General features: G+C 29.0%; 2 protein-coding genes and 1 long non-coding RNA gene across 6 annotated transcripts; 1 reads left to right on the top strand and 2 right to left on the bottom strand.

Annotated features, from left to right (window-relative positions):
- Positions 1–94: 94 nt before the first annotated feature.
- On the bottom strand, positions 95–11,330 carry LOC126852161 (double-stranded RNA-specific editase Adar). 2 transcript variants are annotated; one of them, XM_050596647.1, is made up of 8 exons: positions 10,551–11,330; positions 8,051–8,124; positions 6,717–6,777; positions 5,681–6,511; positions 5,203–5,588; positions 4,812–5,106; positions 4,536–4,726; positions 95–4,384 (listed from the first exon to the last, which is right to left on the bottom strand). In XM_050596647.1, the coding sequence occupies exons 1-8, from the start codon at positions 10,870–10,872 to the stop codon at positions 4,286–4,288; spliced, it is 2,259 nt and encodes a 752-aa protein (XP_050452604.1). In that variant the 5' UTR covers positions 10,873–11,330; the 3' UTR covers positions 95–4,285. The 2 variants fall into 2 exon arrangements, with proteins under 2 accessions (XP_050452604.1, XP_050452605.1); XM_050596648.1 differs by lacking the exon at positions 10,551–11,330 and adding an exon at positions 8,200–8,620.
- On the top strand, positions 8,711–16,514 carry LOC126852185 (uncharacterized). 2 transcript variants are annotated; one of them, XR_007687799.1, is made up of 6 exons: positions 8,711–8,817; positions 9,558–9,602; positions 10,581–10,694; positions 15,335–15,538; positions 15,673–15,849; positions 16,209–16,514. It is a non-coding gene; the product is annotated as an uncharacterized LOC126852185 (long non-coding RNA). The 2 variants fall into 2 exon arrangements; XR_007687798.1 differs by lacking the exon at positions 8,711–8,817 and having other exon boundaries at positions 8,964–9,602.
- On the bottom strand, positions 11,727–21,446 carry LOC126852157 (major facilitator superfamily domain-containing protein 6-A). Of its 2 annotated transcripts, none has more exons than XM_050596634.1 (11): positions 20,619–21,446; positions 19,709–20,276; positions 19,058–19,405; positions 18,756–18,877; positions 18,312–18,543; positions 17,837–17,968; positions 17,016–17,285; positions 16,572–16,830; positions 15,664–15,957; positions 15,435–15,500; positions 11,727–15,143 (listed from the first exon to the last, which is right to left on the bottom strand). In XM_050596634.1, exons 1-11 carry the CDS (start codon positions 21,023–21,025, stop codon positions 15,133–15,135), a joined length of 2,709 nt encoding a protein of 902 aa, XP_050452591.1. In that variant the 5' UTR covers positions 21,026–21,446; the 3' UTR covers positions 11,727–15,132. The 2 variants fall into 2 exon arrangements, with proteins under 2 accessions (XP_050452591.1, XP_050452590.1); XM_050596633.1 differs by having other exon boundaries at positions 15,388–15,500; positions 20,619–21,445.
- Positions 21,447–22,007: the final 561 nt, after the last annotated feature.

The following is a 22,007-nucleotide window of genomic DNA, read 5'->3' on the forward strand; positions in this document are numbered from 1 at the left end:
AATGCTAAAAGAATCGAACCGATTAGTGAAACGAGTAATAAATTATTTTTGAGGAACAAAGGTGTCTATTAAGATGTTACAAAATAACACTATATTTAATCTGGTAAATAAAGATTTATTTTGCAAGTTAAACTAGATTGTTTTAATTTTTTAGAGTACTTATATCTAGAGGCACTAATCAAGCTTAAAATCTAGCTGACTACAAATTCGCTCGACGGTTAATACTCAGGGGATCTTGATTTAATGCTCAGGGGATCTTGATCATAATACATATTTGAGCGTAAAACGGATGAAAGATTGTAATCGAAGTAAAATTGACTAATACTATGATTAATATTGCTAAATTTACTTTGAATTTTCTTTTATACAATTTGGATTTTTTTAATAAGCTATTTATTATCACTATGATATATTTTATACTGTATCGTATTGCCTTACATCGCGTTATCATACCGTACAATGCGATAATAAAATGCAATAATGTACATTATCTGTACTTAAAATACTCGCAAACTTGTATTATATGATGGAAGAAGAGATCAAGGAAACCAATAAATATAGAGGAAACCTATATCGTTTTCTTCTATATTATTATTATTATTATTATTAAATGAGATTACCGCTAATAAAACTGGATTTTTTTGTATTGGGTATTTTTAACGATAAAATATCATTTATATACTTTTCAGTAGAACAATATTTCGATATCTACAATAATCTATACTAGCTTAAAATTTTGCTTTCCAAATAATCGCAATAAAGTTATTAAAAAGAGAATATTCTATAAATATTTTAATACTGATAACACTAATACCACAATAAATATAATAAGAATACTGAGTTTAATACATATGTGTTTAAAATCGAGTATATATATGATAAAAGAATTGCTGTTCAAATAAATTATTGCCTGTTTGAAATTTTATATCATACGATTTTTATAATACAGAATACTATACCCTATGATTATGTTTATATATGATGAAATGTGTTCCTAAACTTTACATATGTTTAATTTTACAAAATGCATTTTTTGTGTGCAAATAATTTATAAATAAAAATTAAAATTAATTTAGAGAGAAAACATTTCTTTTTCTATTTCATAGGGTTTTATAATTATGATATTTTTCATATATTTTTCTTATTCCTTCTTCTTTTTAAACGCAAGCGCTATTAGATACATAAATATATTAAACAATTTCTCTACTTTTTTTACTTTATGTGCAGAAAAAGCAAGATTATTATTATCACTAATTTCAAATAGGCGTATAATCTTCAACAAACTCCAATCCATTTTCTGTATGGAAAACTTTCGTAACTATTTTTGTACATCCTATTCAAGAGATTGACAAAATTTATTTTATTAAAGAATTTTACGATTGTTTAGCGGTATATTCGATTAATAATTAGAAATTACGGAAAATGTGATAAATAAAAAAGAGAGTAAGCTGTTAAGTAAAATCGAATTATAATCTTTTTGCGCTTGTCATTGAATAAAGCATAAGGAATAGATAATGAAAAAATAATTTTTCCAATAATCTGCAAATACATTTTCAACTAAATAATAAGCTAAAATAAATATAATATTTTACTGAATACAAACACATAAATTTTGAATAAATAAATAGAATATGAGACTATTATAAATCTTATAAACGTAAAATTCTACCGTTCGATTTACAGTGAGCAACAAGTATTATTATATGTATCATACATGGTAAGAAAAGGCATCGTACTATTTATGGAGAAAGAATATTTCAATATCATGTACTGTCATTTTATTGATTTTATATATATATATATATATATAGTGCAGATAATACTTTTGTATATGGAAATTGTATGAAAAATGATTTGTATGTGTAGTATCGTTAAAGCAATATTAAAATATTCCTTGTATAGATAGTACGATAACTCTTTCGATTACCAACTCGCTACATTCGGACGATATAGTGCAGAGTATACATATATTCTTTTTTGCTGCCGCTATTGAAATCTGTCGTCCTTTTTTTTTGATTAAATATATTTATTACAAAACAGACAAAAAAATAAAATAAAATTCGTTGATGCGATTAGCATACAAATACAATATTGATATCACATGTTAACTTCAACATAGCGAGCTAGATTATTCATTATAAGTTATGCAATCTGTTTGCCGAATGCGCACAAGAGAAAAACAATTAGAATATATCCTATCTATGTTTATATAGGAAGAAAATAAGCTACTTTGTACTCGAATGTGATGTCGTATAATATAATTTAAACAAAGAGACATTTTGACTATAATTAATATTATTAAATTACTATATCAATTAAGAAAATATAAAATGTATAGCACAAAAAAGAGTTTGCGTGTAATATTTATCATAAAATTAATTGTATATGTAACATGTTTGTAATTAAGGTCTCTTTTTCTATAGGATTTTATTATACAAGAACAGAGGACGTACCTATCCAAGAAACTCATACTTAATATTTTCTAATAATGATCTATATACAATAATATTCTAAAGGGAAAAAATATTTGGTGTTCTTGCTCTGTGTTAAACTAAATCAAACAAGTTCTTTATGCAAAACTGGACCAGCACCGGGCAGTGTGTCATTACGGCAGAATTGCATTAATCATAATACTGGCACAGTGAGGCAATGACCTTAGGATTCTATAAATATACTATTAATATACTATTAATACTTAATAATCTGAAAAACTATGTAATCATACATGTCGCGTAATTATTATCATGTTTTTTATATACCATCCGTTTCCACATATTTACTTAATTTTTGTATATTTTCTTATATGCATTGAAAGTAATAACCAACTACTACATTAACGGCTGCGGACAGTTGCAGACAGTTGGTATATTTCTAATTTATATCTCACGTGCAATTCGTTCTTAATTCGCTGTCAAGATTTTTTATATATGATATTTTTAAAACGCAATATTTTTTTTGTTACAAGAAACACATATATTGAAAGCTAACAATTAGATGTATTTCTGAATGTAATATTAATTCTAAGTGAGAGTAAAATGAATAAACAAAAAAACCCTCACATTGCTATATGAAAAATTGAAATTATTATTGAAACTGGTGATGAGAAATTCTGTCCCGCCTCTCTCGTCTAAACTTTGCGACGAAGTTGGTATCTTTTATAATTAAGATCCATTTTTCAGATCTGAATCCAATCACAGCCGTTGAGGATGCAAGGTATGTCGCAACTTAACTCGTTGCTATAATATTTAATGCCTTACGAAAAGACCCCAGATAGCATTCTTTAATGTATGGACAACAAAGTTTTAAACTTCAGATACTTTTACAACAGAAATATGCAAGACTTTAATTGAGAAGGATTAGCTTTCGTATACACTTACGCAAAGATATGTTTATTGCGTATGATACACATGTTCGTGTCACGCGTATAAGTGCATGTTATTATAAATGCATTATATCAATTGATAAATTATATATAATCTTGTTCAAAGGAACTAATCATAAAATTTGTTTATCTCTGGCATGGAATGTTATCTGAGGATATGTAGGTACAATGCATTCATGTCTAAGACACTAATATGTTGCTTTTTAAACTATATTTTAATTCAGGACTATATTCGCGAAATTGTTCTTTCAGAATTGGTCGCCTATATTATGGAAAAATCTATTTGATGACTAAATTTAATAGATAAACTAAACTTAATAGATTAAACTGTAGAAAGATATCTAGAAAATAATAAAATTATTCTGAAAGTAAGAAAAGAATTATATTTGAATATAATTTTTTTTTTTACTAAATATTTTAATTATTTGTTGCAAATAGCGCATCAAACCTTTGAAAAGTTTAGTGATGAAAAGCAAAAACACGCCGCATGCACGCGTGGACACACATACATACACATTATAAACTATATTAATACTCTAAGAAATATTATACGGATATGTGTAATGAATGAATCAATTTTTTGTCGCTGACTATTGCTATTGATACGTCAAAATAATATAAGCTTCTGGTGCATTTTTCTATCAATTACATTTTAGAGAACAAAACTGTTAATAATTATAAATATTTTTCGTAATATACTCTGAACACGATAAATATATTGAGATCAAAAAGCGCAAGATTAAAAATACATGCGCGAAATCCTACGATTTATGCTTTACTGATACCAAATTCTGCCATATTATGACACGCCGAACGAGCTATCTATTTTGCACTAGGAACTACATATTCCGTAACTTGATTTTTTATATCATTTCTTTTGATGTTATTACTATTACGATTTAGTCAGATATCGACTTCAAACATGTCTTGCTCAATCGGTTTTTTCACCCAACTTCCCAGCTGCGCTCTCACGAAAGCATCCTTCAACTGACGTTTGGCAAGCTATTTGAGGAAAAAAAAAAAAAAAAAAAAAAGACAAAAAAGAGAAAGAAAAAGAAAAAAAACAGACGAAATATCATGTGTACCATGCGTTGACATACATTTTACACATGTATTATTATTATATTATACATATAAAAAATGTAATACTTACCGAATAGTCTTGTACTGAAGATTTTGCATCGAGATAATGGCGACAACGATTCTCATCAACATCATCTATAGTTGGAAGTTTACTTAAGAGATTAAAGAATCTTCTAAAGAATGCTTGCTTAGATATTCTAGATGGTTTTCCCAATTCATCTTTACCGGTTGTGCAATTTATGACTTCGGCTTCGCTCTGTCCTAAAGTGTGTATTAAAAAAAGTATGTGAAATAATCCTATACATTTTGAAAAAAAATAATAGATATACATATATTTGATACGAACCGATCGTCCAATTAACGCTGTAATTAGGTGCTTTCCCAGGTTGCCTAACTTCGGAAGATGTGATTAAACTCATTAATGGTTTATTGAGTCTATATGGCGGTGGTAAACCTTGAATTGTATTTTCGATACGACCGCAGACTGCTCTATACATGTGACTCGGGTTCAAAAGACTGCCGAGAACAATGCTGTGGAAGTAAATTGGCTCGATGAAGTGGCTTAGAAGTGCACCCTGCACACCAAGTACGTTCCACCGAGCTATTTTGTCCGAACACGACATCGTCAGCAGTCTTTGACCCTAAAAAATTTAACAAAAGTATAGTTAATAAATAGTCGAGATATCTTCTATAAAAATGCAGTATTGATATTTAACTTTAATACATGTAATATCTACCATTAATACGCCATCCCAAGTTTGAATACCCTCATTACTCTTTACAGGAATAGTTCCTTCGCCAGATTCTATTTTGGTACGTAATTGACCTCTAGCTCGTCTATTAGGATGTTTATCTATGGATTCATTTTCTTCATGAGGCGAGAAAATTCTCGCGTCACCGCAAGGTGCGGTATTTATATATAAATGAAATTGGATGCCTTGTTTTAATTTAAATCCCTTTTTAACTGGCTCAAGAATAGATTCTATATTTTTATCCTCGGTATGCAACTCTAATTGTTTGTACAGGTATTCACAGAGGCATCGCCGTGCTACAACTTCCGCATGACAATCATTCACAGCACCACCACTAACGCTCAAATGCTCTCCCGAAACGCATTTCGTACCTTTTGCCAAAAGAAATATTTTAGTAAATAATTTAAAGAGAAAAGAGATATTATTAATTGTTTTTTAAATATAAAATAAGTTTATTCTTTACCAGTAGTGACACATATCAGTTCCGCATCTGATCCTTTGGTTTGCACAATACCGGCTAAAACTTTACGCCGTGCATGTTGCGGTTTGCTCTGAATAAGTTCACTAAATTTCTGATTTACCATCTTGCCAATTTTATCGGCCAACATTTGCGGTAAAGTCATTTGTTCTTGCCAATGCGCGGAATTTGAAAAATTCGGCAAAATACGAACAGGTAACGGTATACAAAACGAAGAACTGTGGACGTTTCGCAATTTCGCTAAAGCAGCTTTACTAGCCGCCGCTTTCGCCAATTTTTTACTCGGGCCTGTTCCCTCAAATGTTTCTCCGTCAATAGTTACCGATATCGTAAATTTTGCATAACTCTCTCCATTATCAGATATGCAGTTATATATCACTCCTGGATATAATTCGTTGATCAATGCCACTGGACCTTTATCTAAAAACTTATTCGTATTCTTTGGCTCCTGTGTTAATGTTTTAAATGCATTGACAAGATGATTATCACGTTCTGTCACGTCGCTCGTAAAGTCCGGCTCGAGAGGCACGACAGGCTGGCAAGTATTAATTGCTTGATGAACCTCGGGTGTATTTCTAAACTGAATAATATTCCGCAAAGCGAGTTCAGCAGCTGCATGTTTTGCCATTTTCTTGGTACGTCCTTTCCCTTCATACGTCTGTCCATCGATCTGTACCGCAATTGTAAATATTGGAGCATGTGTGGGTCCAGTCTGCCCCACTACTTTGTACGTAGCTCCAGTTTTTAGCTCGTTTAATGCACATACTGCATTTTTCGGTTGTGGATTTTTATGACGTTTTTTGGCACTAGTAACATCTAATTAAAAAATAAAAGAAAATTTATAATAACAGTGTTGTACATCTAAGTATTAAGTATTATTAAACATATATATATATAAACCAAATTGGGATTTTTTAAAAATAAGTTATACAATGTACATTATAAAACATATGTATATATCAAATCTTCTAATTATATATATGTGTATTGTATTGTACTGTACTGATTGTATTGTACTGACCTTCTAGATCTACTTCTGATGTTCTTTTGAGAATAGATTTTGGTGAATTTCCATGCCCCATCTGTAAAACAATTCTATGAGCTAATAGTGTTGATTGTATGCTTTATTCCACATAAACAAACTTTAATAATTCTTTACTACAAATTTTGCTTATTTTCAGTTTTGTTCTACACTAGTGTAAAAAATCAGAGATGTAAATTAACAAAACTTGCAATAAAATTTACCAATTTCTAATATTTTAATTTTGTAAAAATAAATTTATCTATTAAAATTAATCCTTTTTATTATTACTAAAAGAACTAATACATTAAATAAGTAATAATTTATAAAGTTGATCAAAGCAAAGTAATAGTCTAGATTTTTATAACTTTAAAATCATTATTAGTTTTAATCTTTAATCAATGTTAAAGTCTGTTATAGCGTTTTTGAATGAATAAATTAATTGATTCAATCTAGATAAATATTTTATTTTTATTTTATTTTATATTTTACTATAAATTCAAATCTTTTATTTGCAGAAACTATGCAATGACATTATTAATTGAGCAATTAAATCTGCTACATTCAATAATGCTATTAATATACCATATTTATAATATACTAATATACTATAATATACTAATATTTTAATATAGTATTCTCTCTTGCTATAAATAACTGATTTTCAGCTAGACGATTACTTTTTTCATTTTTCTCTACATTAATAAATACATAATAAAAATTAAACAAAAGAGTTTAAGACACTTTATATACATATGTATTAGAGAAAAAATTAAAGTATACACTAACTTAAATTAGCAAATAACAGAAAAATAATATGTGTTATGATATTTTTGTAGTATAATATTTTTATTATATAAATTCTTTATGTTGAATATTAATAGGTTTGAATAAAATTGATTTATCTGAGAACAGTAAAAATTATTTCTCATAAACATGCATTTTAATAGAACTGTGTGCTTGATGTAAATCTAAAAAATAATTTATTGATTCTATTTCTTTATTAAGCAAATCCATAACATTTTATTCAAATTTGAGAAGCAAAATTAGAATAAACATACTTGAAAGATATATTCAAAGTAAAATATATGCATAAACTTATAAGAATTACTGCCCAATGTATTGTAAGCCACAGTGTTCCAATGTATTGTAATTCACTGTGTTCCAATTTCTCTATCAATAATAAAATAATATTTCTTTGTAATTACATATTAGGTTTTATAAATCTTTCTTTCTTAATTTAAAAATGCGTAAAAATGTTAAAAGGGTGGAAGAGGAGAGAGGGATAGATCATACTCTTCACATTAGAATTATTAAATTCATTGTTAACTCACCAAGGTTGTATGACCACTCTGAGAATTTTCCAACAATGTATTACCATTAGCGGGAATCATGGGTGCGTTGCATTCTGAAAAAATTAAACGTATAAATACGCAAGATATATTGCGAGTATCATGAAAATCAATAGAGCCGTTTCTCGTACTTGTCTGATTCGATTGTTGGTTGTTATTTAGAAATGTTAGTCCAGTTGACATGATGCGTGTCTGTCACTTAAAAAAAACTTAGGGATATACAAGCGAGATAATAAGCGCGTTTGCAAGTCACCGTTATGTATTACATTGATTTTAATTATTCTGATATCCCGAAAATCTGCAGCGCCATTGCCATGTTTTTTCGCGCATAATATCAACCTAACCTAATCCTCGGGCCTAGTCCTCTAAGTATATCGCTACACTTGAGGGAACATACTTTATTAAACGCGATCGACCTATGTCACTTTACACAAAAATTTTTCGTTTATCGACACGTAGCTTTACACGAATGTTTCGAAAGACACACAGTTCAACAAATGCGATTATGTATTTCTATAATCCTTGTCTCTTTTTTTAAATCTGCCCTATATGTGTGCGTGCGAAACTCTCCGTACTTATATTGCTCGCGTAGTTAGGCTTGGCGCTGCGAGCGGGTACCCCTGCAGTGGGTGTGGGTGGTGCATTCGATTGAGAAAGAAGAGGAGAAGGAAACAGGAGTGACTCGGAATCTCGGACCGAGCCGAGCACCCGAGTTACTCAAAACATTAGAACATCTTTCTGGTATATAGGTGAAGAGACTGCACAAGTATACGTGAAAAACTGTGATGGAATAATTGTATTTTTTTACTTGATTTTTTAAATCTGTCATTCTTGAATACGGTCATTTTGGTAATGCATATTTATATATTTTCAATATTTCATTAATATAGCTATTAACAAGGTCCGGTTGCACATATTATTTTTGTTTTAAGTCTTTTGGCAATAATCAATGTTATTTGGCTTTCTACTTTAGGCTTTAGACTATTAATCAACGATTAAATTATAGTCTAAAGGCTAAAATCAAAAGTTTTAAGTCTCGCTTAAATCCAAAATAATTATTGGTTTAATCGGGGTCTAATTATTTCAAGTATAGGCGAAAATGTATTTGAAATGCGCTTTTTGTTTGCAAAATAATTTAATTTGCATTGTAGTAGCTTCATTTGTCATAGCAAATTATATATAATACATGTAAAATATATAAACAGAGCATTAGCAAGCATTAGCTGCCGACATGGGTAAGGAAAGGTTAGAAATAGAGCGAAATCGAAATACGATCTTCTTCGGTTTCTTTCGGGTAATCTCGGTTCAGTTATATACTTTTGATTGGTGGATTAACGTTGCGAGCCGCGCCGAACTTCCTGGCGCAGACGCAAGTTCTTCCATCATCGCAGAATAGGTGCTTCATTTATGTATCTTATATGTTCTATGGTACCATCCCTAAATTGCGCGCCATATTTACTGCGCAACATATATTGCGCAACTGTGCAAGGAGAATGGGAGAATCATCCTGGGACGGTTAATTTTACGGTAATTTGTAAGTTTCTCTTTTTATAATTTTAAAAATTTCCAACATATGTACGCACACATCGTGACACACAATTTACTTTTTTTTTGACAGTTTTTGTACAATTTAAATATAATTCGATAAAGTATATCGTCCCTATTTAATTTTTGAGGGAATCTTTTTTTTGCGATCTCAAACATTATCGCGTATTTTACAAATATTCAGATCATGTAACCTATTTCATATTTTTCATAATTAATTACCTTATCAAGTAGGGTTGTACATTAAAATTATATCATTATTATTAAATGTTATTTTACGTTTGATAAAGTTATTCAATTTTTCACTTTTTTATGCATAGATACACACACATTTGCACACACAAATCAAATCAAAGTTTAGCACAAATATCAAATACTTTACAAATATCAAAATTAATCAAAATAATTGTCAAATAATTAATGTAAATTTACAGATTATTATTTATAAAAATATATATGGAATAATATTTTGTAATACTGAGTAATAAAATTATTTTTTTCTATTTAAACATTATATTGGATTTCCGAAAATTTCACGTCTTTTTATTTCATTAAATCGTGTTTTCTCAATCTTTTTTATTACGCACGTTTTCAGCAATTATTTAAGGAAAAATTGATCCCAAATTTGTTGAAATCTGTTATTAAAATTAATATTGTGAGTTGTAGCATATCTTGTAAATATGCCACTAAATACCATTTGAAATATCGCAGATGTTAGACAAAAATTATGAATGATAGATAACCTTTTTGATTGCACTTCTTGATTCAGAGCAAAAGCTAATACATTAGACACGCACACACATATATGAAAAATATATGAAAAATAACTTACACGAGTAGAAAAATTATATTTATTATTGAAATTAATTTAAACACAGAGAATAACAAAATATACATTGCACAATTTATAAATATGGGATTTATCTCTTTTACTTACTGTACAACTCCTTGTATCTGTTGACTATAGCTTCAACATACACAGTGTTGTGTAAACCACGTCGCACGATCTCGTTGTATCCGACGCAGATAATATCCGGATCATCGGCAAACAGTCCTCGATTGAAGCACTTTACGATCATACGTAAGTCCAAATGATTAATTAAAAATCGTAGTTTCTTCAATAGCCCTTTCCGTGAGAGATTTCGTAAACGAGAACGCCATGTAACGTTGCAGACTCGATAGAGATGCAATGAACGTTGCACTAATATACGCGTTATCGTGATTACAATTTTATATAAATCTTTTTTTTGTACACTCATTTCATACGCTCTAAACGAAAATAAATAATCACCGTCTTTGGTAAGACAAAAATGTATGAAATTAAATTCTTGTTTCCGTGTTATTCTCGGTATACCGTGTACAGTAATAATGTGTGTGTTTATCGGTATATCTTAAATTTATTTACAAATGTGCACTTTGATAACGATAACGGCAAATTGATACGATTCGATATCAATTTAGTGTAATGTCCAGCACGTATAAAATCACATCAATCTGTCGCTATTGTTATGACAAACACCGTTTTCCGTTTAATTATTAACACTGTTCATAGTCCGTATTCGTGAGCGCGGCTACTACACGCACATCTCTCCAGAGAGTTGATACGAGTCTCATGAGAGAGTAATGTAAACATACCTACCACTTTTTCTAAACATTATGCCTGTGCGTCGTTGCCCTATGTGTGTGCTTATAAATATTCTTTAATTTACGGTCTATGGGACAAATTGTTCTGAGTAAGGACGGACATATTGATATTTTCCAAATATCGGTAATTAATCGATTAACACATCCCATTTTTGAGATAAAAATTTGATTACAGATATATAAAATAAAATAACAATTATTCGTTAAAACGCACTTTGTACGTGCGTGTATTTTAGTTTTATTATTTTACTTTTATAAACTTTTCTAAAATAACACATTTACGAATTTGAAAAACTTCTCTTTAACAATAAACAAATGTTCAAATATTATTTAAATATTTATATTTTCTCATTCTAAATTGTTAATTATTTTTCGATCTATTTTTGGATCGAGGATGCAAATCGTTAATTAAAATTAAAATTAAAAAACATTAATAAATATGGTGATCAATGGGAATAATAAATACCGATTATTAGTGCAAGTGAACTGTTCTTAATTATAAGCATATGTGATATTTGTTACATTAGATCTACGCACGATATTTTATGATATGTTGTTACATATAAATCTTTTTATGTACTTGTTGTGTTTATACCGTCTTCTCCAAAATTTATCTCTTTCTACTATTTCCCTAAAAAAGGGATTACAATAATACAATTTTTTTTACATATTTGTGTTTCTCTTATATATGTATATATATAATTTCTATGATTACATTGAACTGATTTCGATTAGAGACATCTTTGAAAGTCTATTTTAACTATGATATGATTTACGTCATCCAGAGACAGCATTTATACTTTTAGACGAGATGGGGTAAAAATGGATATAATACATGATACTTCGATAAATATTAAAAGAGTGTTTGAGAAAAACATACTTAAAATATTTAACAATTTCTTCTTATAACGCAAAATCTATATATAATGTTATATATAATGAATATTTACTCTGAGAATAGTTCAATTAGATGATTATGTTACATCAACTTAATATAAGTTAATTTATTTCAACTGAAATCAATCCAGTCAAATTTAATATTTAGGTACAGAGAAATCTAACAATACTATGTGACCTATTAGTACTGTCGAAGTCGACCTATTAACAATAATATAACATATGTTAAATATGTAAAATAATCAACATGTTATATAAAAAAATCATATATGATGTAACATTCATAAAATGAACAACCCCGCTATAAGATATCCAGAAGTCTATGTAAAAGTCATATGCTTGGACTCTATTTTTATGATACGAGTCTAATTATTATAGCATCATTTTCCTATAACATATATGATATATATATATATATATATATATATATATATATATATATATATATATATATAGATACACAATCGATAATTATCGTACGTTACATAAGAGTGCGAGAGAGATTGGTATTTTATATATAATTTATACAAATACACGCATATATATGCGTGTTTAAAGTGTTTTCTTGGATCGATCGCTACATGCACAAGACATTTTGTTTCAGTTTTTACAATATTGTGTGTAATTTAATTGTTCATGAAACATCGATATATGCGTGATGATCGATACAAGAAATATCACTTATGATATTATATATTTATAATATTTCATAAAGCGTACTTTAACCATCAATGATATCTGGAGAAAAGATATAGTAGAAATAGAAGATTATTTTTCAATAAAGAATATAAAATTTTATCAGTCGCAAATATAGAGTATCACAAGAGAGATTACAAAATTGCTAATGATATTTTTTTGTTTTAGATGAACCCTTTTATTATTGGTTAATGTACGGTTTACAAATTATTACATATATTTTTTGTATGTAATTATCTCAGAATTTAACAGAGATGTTACATATTTTTATTTACCGTGTGCCTTGATTGAATCAGTTTCCTCATAGAAGTAAATCAAAACTTGATTTTTGTATTTCCGATTATATGGAATTATATGGAAGGTAATATTGATTTCATAAATAATTTTTTTTCTGTTACAATCTTTACATATGTGTACGTATGTTTGTATGTGTATTTTTCACTACTAATTCCATATTTTTTTTTCAACAATATACACAGTTGTCACAACATATATATCTTAGTAAAAGTATATGATATATCTAATAAAAGTATATGATAGAGATATTATTCAATAGATTCTAAAGAGAAATTTAGATGGACATTTGGAAATAATGATCAACAATCTGTTTAAAAACAGAAAACAATTGTGATATATAGTAGAATCTATACTTAGAATATTTACAAGTGATAATTGTTCTTAATTAATTTATTTTTTATCCACGTTTTCTTTTAAATTATCGCCAATAGAGAATAGTAAATTGATTACAGTATCTACGATACGTATTCGTCAAGTTTAATCTTTCAGGCCTTTCGGTTGCAATCTTGTATCTTAAACTTTTATTTACTTTCTATCGATTTAAAGGCGTTTTTTATTCGAATAAAATCTCAGACTACAGAGATTTGTTGTCATATATATTAATTTTTTTAGATTCTTATCATTTTATGTATTTTCGAGATATTGAATCATTTTTCCAAAATAAATTTGATACAGTCATTTTTTTTCGATCAACCAAATGATTAGATAAAAAAAAGAACGCACAGTTTTATACATAGAAATAATATCGCATAGAGCATCAGGAAACTTTCGATAGGCACTTTCGATTAATTGGATCAATTTAGTCTTACCTTTAATTCCCTGATCCTCTAAAATTCGTGAACATCTGTTATAAAATTAGAAGGAAGCAATAAGTAAAATATTTTGACAAAAAAATACGAGTCAGAGGACGATAATAAGGTTGTTAAAATTTCATAAATCTAGTGAATGCGGCATTAAAAACATTGGTTCATTCTGTACGCTCATCCCTAAATTTGTTATTTTATCACATCGTATCTCAACATATTTTATAACAGCATAAAGATGAGATACACGTATTCATGCGTACATATACGCATCGTACATACACATAAGCATACTCGCAAATCTCTATATACAACACATGCACACGCGCATATAATGTAGAAAAGCACATTAATCTTTAATGACATATTTCGTTAAACTTGTTGAATTTAAAAATAAATAATTATTTGCGAGAATATTGGCAATTATTTAGCTATGAATAATGATTAATAATTTTGCGAATTAAGTTTCAGAGTTGGGAAAAAATAATAAAATTTTATATTTATTTTAAAATAAATTTATATTTCTAATATTTAATATTTGAAAAATATTGAAGATATTTTAAAACCTAACCGCAACAAAAATAGAGAAAGAGGGAGAGTGATTTTATAGTACATTGACTACGGAAACAAATTTATACTAAATCAAATGTTTTAAGTAAAAAATATTAAAATTTTTCATATAATTATTCGTGGAAAAGCTTTTAAATATAGATATATCAAACTGACATTTGTTTAATTATTACAGATAACAGACAACACGTTGCGATAATAACAATTGCGATCAATGATTTTTTTTATATTAACATTTTGTTAGGAAAAATTCCCTAAATGCATCAAGAAATATATTATTATACTTTAATACTATGAAAATAAGACGTGTGTTTTAATTATTTATGTAATTTGCGCGCGTGCATATATTTATATATGTATATATATGCGAGTGCTTTGTATATGAATTCGTGTGTGTGTATGTATACATTATTATTTATGTTATAATTTATCAATAATGTTCTCTTCATTGTTCACATTTTATAGTGTATTGATCATAAGTAACAAACCTCATATATTGATAAATTGAGTTGTTACCAGTCGTAGTCGTGTTGATGAAAAGGATTGGTGCATGGTTGTTGGGCGTGCAGTTGAATAGTTGGTTTTACGACATCGAATTCCCTACCCACCACTTCATTGTAGATCTATCGAACAGGAAAGTATCTTATTAATTTTCTCTGTATAGTATATATTTCATTGGAATTTATTAATATTCTCGTGGCAAAGTATGGATAGGATTTCTTGTTCAGTGAGTTTCGGAGAAGCCTTTTGTAGAAGTGATGCAGGCAATAAAGCCTAACGAGTTTTTTTTCTGTTATCTTTTTTTTATCAATAGAAATATTGCATCCTCTTGCTGGACGTCTCTTAATTAAAATGGTTTTACTGAACCTGGAAGCTCCTACGAATATACTCGTCTTCTCCCTTGCCAGTCATACCGTAATTATATCCACCTTCGCCGCCACCTCCGCTGTTTAAGAATGGATTTGTTGGATTGCCAGGACCTGTGCGAATAAAAAATTATAAAGTGGAAGCATATAAGGTAATAATTAGCTTAAAATAATTAGTCGCAGAAATTGATTAAATTCTTAAATTCTCTTACAGAAAGATTTTTTTTTTCTATTTTTGAATCATTACGAATAAAATATTGCAAAAAATAATTATCACCTCCATTAGCACCGGGTACGGCCAGATTTCCACCAGCAGTTTGATAAGTAGCACCGTAACCAGTATCTTGATTAGCTAGTTCATGTAAGCGGGTAGAACTGAGGGCTCTCGGTATGGCATTACTTGGTACACCATGTGGTGCCAAATGAGTAGCTTCGGCTACTTGATGTGGATCTTCCGTTGGAGGTAATTCAGATACAAAACCGGTATCTTTTCTATAGAAATTGATGAAGACAAAGACTGCTAGGACAACGATACAAATGAGACCGTACGCTCGGAAAGTTGCAGTCGTACCTGTACATTGAATATTTATTAATTAATTAATTTATTTATTGTTAAATGAATCAATATGACATTATCGTTGTTATAAAATTAATATCAAAGATTTTTATATCTATCTACAGATATTAAAATATTAAGTTTTATATAAATTATTTTCAAATATGTGATTCTCTTAGAGATATGATTTCTTTATATAAAAACTAATATAATAATTATTAGACTTATACACACACACACCCACATTATACATAGATATATTCTAGATGCGACCGGAGATGTAATGAGAACAAAGATTCTGGAGACAAGATAGAATAAACATCGGAAATCATGTAGACAAATTGAAGAAAAATGCAAAACTAAAGAATACAAAGCCAAGAAGCGTTAAAAAAAATAAAATAAGACAAAGAATAATTGAATTTTTAAATATAATAAAACGTACAATAAAATAAAAACAAATAGAAAAATTAAAACTCTGCAGATAAGGCGATTTAGATAAATATACAAATGATCAATAGATGTAAAAAATGCAATAATATAAAGTCGCTTGGGTTTTCAATTAACAATTTGCAGAAAACTTTACATAATTTTAGAAATAAAAACACACATTGGATATGGTAAAATCTTACCATAAGCTGCAACAAACATGCCACCAATTACTGCACCACATCCCCTTCCAAGCCCATGATGAAGTCCCTGAAGAACACCTTGAGCACTCGAACGCAATTGCGACGGTGTATTATGGGCGATGTAGCTACAGCATGCAGCCCATACAGCCGCATGTGTAATACCCTGAATAAATTCGAAAGGCAATACCCACCATGGATTTCTTAGCCAAGATATGTAAAGAAATCGAAGTATATTTCCGCCTAGACCCAAACACAATACCTGAAATATGAGTTATAATTATCAATGCAGAAGTATAAGTTTAAAAATATAAGTAAAAATATAAAATTTTTTAATCGCACGCGCATTTTCTTTTAGAGAATAAAACGGAAAATATTATATAGTATTATTTCATATACTCGATTTTTGTTAATATATTGAAAGCGATTAATCTTATAGTCGTTTACCTTGACGTGTCCGATCTGTCGAATAAGTTTGAAACTGAAAAAATATGCGAAGATTTCGGAAATGTGATTAATTACTGATGCAACGCCAAATAGAGTTGGCGAACCACCGTAATCTTGAAGATGCCAGAAGAGGAAAGTGAAAATCAATCCTATGCCAAATCCCATAAACCATGCGACGAAGAGGAATGAGGCGCATTTCAAATTCTTGAATTGCTTCAATACTGTCACCCACTCTGGTATTTCTCTTGTGGTTTGTGCAAACATTTTAGTCTAAAATTAGAAAGTCATTATAATGATTATAGTACGAATAATGTATAAGATTTTTTTTATAGAAAATACACGTCGAGATAAGTAAAAATATGTTTGAAAAATATGTTTAATTTCATTAATTAATAAATATTAATCTAGGTTAGACAAATCTTAGATTTATTGTAAATGATGCAAATAAATACATATGCATCTACTTATTTTGATTGATAATTCAAAATAGAGAAGGACTTTAATGATAAAATTTGATTATATTATCAATTTTTTTCTGTGAGGAACTGTAATAACAGAATTTGAGATATAATAAAATGAAAAAATTTAATATAACAATACTAGTTTTATGAATTTGAAAAGATTAATTTTTAATTTAATATAACTTAAAATAAAAACATGAGACATTGACAAAATTAAATATAAAGCTGATAGGAAAGAAAGAATAATAGTTTGGTTGACAATGTCGTAAGCACAATGAAATGCTTATTTGTTGCTTTCATATATTTTATGTTCATCTTGGAATAAACTTGTGTATCTTGATTAAAAAATTGAATATAGACCTTTCCTTCAGGAGGTTGAGGTTTAGGATCCACAGCAGCGGAAGAGTCCTGAAGTCCAGGGAGATTAAGCTGCTGAGACAATTGACTTTGAAGCTTTTCTTCTTGCGTTGGCTCAGCTGGACCCATCACTTCCTAAAATTAAATTAACAAAATTATTACACACATTAAACGTAAATCTTTAAGTAACAAATATATATACATAACAAAATAAGTAAAAATTAATATAAATTTATTTCTCTCAAAAGCGCGCAATCAGCATTTTTTGTTCGAAATTTCTTTAAAGAAAAGAAAAAAGATGAAAAATTTATTAAGTATATTAAATAGAAAATTTTCTTCATAATATTTCTTTATAATTAAATAGAAAGTTATTTTTATGTATAAACTAGATATGAAGTAATTATATCAATCAAGTAAAATTTTTAAGCAGCAATATTTTAACAATATTTTATCATAACGGATATTAAAATGAACTCACTTGCGAATACTCAGCAGACGCAAAATCATACTTGAAATTAATTTGCGTTGCTGTTATTAACGCGGCACCCATTAAAACGCTGAATATTGCAAAACAAATTGTATAATTTTTTTCTCTGTCATCAGGCTTACAAGGATGATCCGGAAATGCGGTACTATGATCAAGAGCAATTCCAACAAAGAACATGGCTAAACCCCATCCAAGACTTCCAAACATGCGTTGATGACCATATCTGGTTAGTCAAAATAGTTGGTTAGTATTAATCTTAAGATTATTAAACATGTGTAAGTGCGAACGTAGCAATTTTTAAATTGGAAAGAAAGTATGTCTATTGAAAACAATTTAATTTTGAATCAGTATAATATGACTTAATTTATAATTGTTGAAAATTTCAAAAAAAACATCTTCTTAAGCATAATCTGAACAGATGTATTGAGATATTACCTATCAGCATCTTCACCAAGTAAAGTGATAACTGCTGAATCGGCTAAAGTTATAGCAGGCGCAGAAAAAAATTCTCCGACTACTACCAACAGTAGTAGAAGAAAGAAAGTTTTTTGAATATCCTAAAATCATATTTAATTAACACATTATTAAATTATTATTAGTGATATTGTTCGTCTGTAGCTTTTTCTCAATATATTAGATTAATTAATTACGTTTCTATTTTTATTCTCTACACACAAATGTAAAGTATTATTTTTAAATTATCAGTTTATCATAAATTGAGAGTCAAACTTGCTTACCGGTAATCTATAGACTATGGAACTAAAGAGTGGTTTCACCCATCCTTTATGTTCTTTTTCATTATAATTTGTAGCATAAGTAATCGATAAAGGAGACAATTGATTTTGTCCAAAGATGGTGCCATGAAGCGTTCTTATGCTTCTGCGACTTCTCATTAATGACATGTCCATATTTCTTTTAGTTTCTTCTTCATCATCATCAATTTTGATATCCTCATCTTCATTCAAAAATGTTAGCTTTTTTTCTACGTCTCGTTTTACCATTATTTTTTCCGGTGGTGGTTTAACACGTGTCTTAATATGAACTTGAGCTTTCTTTGGGATTGCTCTATCACTTATTCGTTCATTCTATATGAAATAAATGTATATTTTAGCATATAATTTTTATACTAGGTATATTATTAATATTATTAATGTTAAAAAAATGTATAATTAAATCTTAAAAAATAATTTTAATTTAAAAATGTTATCATTACATTCACTTATAACCGTTGATATCGCAATTGTTTGTACGTTATAAGAGATAAATATAACATTTGCCTAATTTAAAGCAAGACAAAAAATATAATATTTGGTTGCAATGCTTAATTATATTGTATGTCAATTTTATGATTATTATATTTATACATGTAGGATGAAAAATATATATACCTTCATAAAACGCTTATATTCTAAGACATCGGCTGGACGATTTTTCTTTTCCAATGATTCCAAATTGATTATCTTTGAATCTGAATCGACATTATCTTCATGTATTAAATATCTCAGATTTTCGATGTTATTCTTATTCGTGAAAGATGTTTGTCTCTTGACTCTGTTGTTTTCTAAATCGTATTCAATAGAATCACTATTATCGAAATTTGTAATATCATTTTTCACGATGTCAAAAGGTGTTTCAAACAGATTAGTTTCTTTCAGAGAACTTGGTTTGTTCATATAATCTAATATTTCATTATCGTCTGTACTTCGTCGTAATCTTTCAAAGACGACATTAGATGCAACCTCCAGATACTCTTCTTTATTTTCGGGATAATATAATTCATCTAGGTCGGTTGATCTTTTTACAATTCTTTGTTCTCTGTTGGATGCTTCCAGATAATAAGTATCATTTGTTCTAACCATGCAGGAAGTTGGAGGTGGCTGAATGAAACCCAATGGTAGAGTGAAAATAATCCAGCAAGAAAGAGAAGCTAATAGAATAAGTTTGCCTTTTTGCCATCTGTAAATAAACGAAAAAAGATACAAATGGATTAGGCATGATTTTATATGAACATTATTTGCAAATATCGCATTTTTTTTTAAATATTCAAGTGATGCGAGTGTACGGCCTCAAATCCTCAATTTACATTTATGCAATATTAAATTAATATTTGAAAATATATTTTCAATCTCAATAAAATTATCATAACACGATCTTTATGTTATGTTTTCTGTGAAACCATATAGTGCCATAATCTCGCAGTTTTTTGAGCGACAATTTTTTTAATATAAAGATATAATACATTTCTTTTTATTTAAATGACAACGCTATGTAAGAAGACAGTGTAGATACAGATCTTACCTATCGGCCAAGGACCCCCAAAAAGGAGCGCTGAGAAACTCAATGAATGGCCTGAGACCGATGAGAAGACCACACTGTCCAGCATTCATACCCATTTGCTTAAAATATACTCCCATAAGCGGAAATAGGGAACCAAAGGCCGAGTAGAAGAAGAAGTAGAAAGTCTTTACGGTGAGAAGTTCTTGATCGACGGAACCGAAGAGATACTCCAAGATATCGCTCTTACCGCGTATCTTATGCGTGGCTTCCTTCGGTTGAGGATATATAGTGGGATCGACCTCACCCTCGGCTTGCGGATCTACTATCGGTCTTACGCCCGGAACTTGAGGGAGAGTCTTACTCGTTGGTTGCACATCGGACGCATCATTCGACGCTCCATAGTAATCTTCGTGTCCATAGTTCTGCATGATTCTTCTTATTTGCTTTCACGCTCGGAAACGCTTTCGCGATAGAGCGTAATTTTAGTTACCAATGGAACACGTTCACCGAACAAAATACAAGATCGCAAAGTCTATCCACCATGGAGCAATCGTTATTCTCTTTTTTCGTCACTTCTACATGGACTCTCCGATCAACTGCCAAACCGGTATCCTTCGCGGTCGAATCGATGTTGGGCTGCATGGGGGCAGCTTTGCTTCCAAAATCGATACATACGCTATTGCGCCGGCGTAACACTTTTACCCTCTTACTACCCCTGCCAATGCGATATGTGCTTCAATGCCATATCGACGTGGCTAGTCTTTCGGCAGATACTATTTTTGCTTTTCCTCTAATTTGTCTGTCATCTTATAACTCATCAAGTTTCTTTCTCTTCTTTTTCGAAAGATAATAGAACAATATTTACACACACACATACACTCACACATATATATACATATATCAGATTTTATTCTGTATTTGATCTAATTTCCAGAAAATTTGATTAAATTTTATGTCATCAAAAACAGAACATTTAAATATATTATTTAATGAATTTTAGTTTTATAAACAATTACAGAACATTGCAGAACATTCAAAATTTAGACTAAAAAATTAATTATTTTATTGATTTTATAATTGTTTTTAAATGAGAAAGCGAAGAAAATAGAGAATTTTATTTTCGAAGAAGCATCGTTTTTTTTTTGTTTTTTTTTTTTTTTTTTATTAAATTCTAAATATTTTAATACTAGATATTAAATAATAGATATTAAAACTAGAAATTATTGAAAGAGAAATTTTCACATCATTTTGATATAGACCATATGTAATTGCAAGAATATTAGGATTAAAGAAAGATTAACTTAAGATTAACTTAAGATTTTCTTTAATTTGCTACAAATTCTTCGTGTTTTGATTATTAATAACTCCGAAATTATTAGCATTTTAACATTCTTTTTTTGAAAAAATCTA

Source organism: Cataglyphis hispanica, chromosome 10 (genome assembly GCF_021464435.1).
Source record: "Cataglyphis hispanica isolate Lineage 1 chromosome 10, ULB_Chis1_1.0, whole genome shotgun sequence".
Lineage (NCBI taxonomy): Eukaryota > Metazoa > Arthropoda > Insecta > Hymenoptera > Formicidae > Cataglyphis > Cataglyphis hispanica.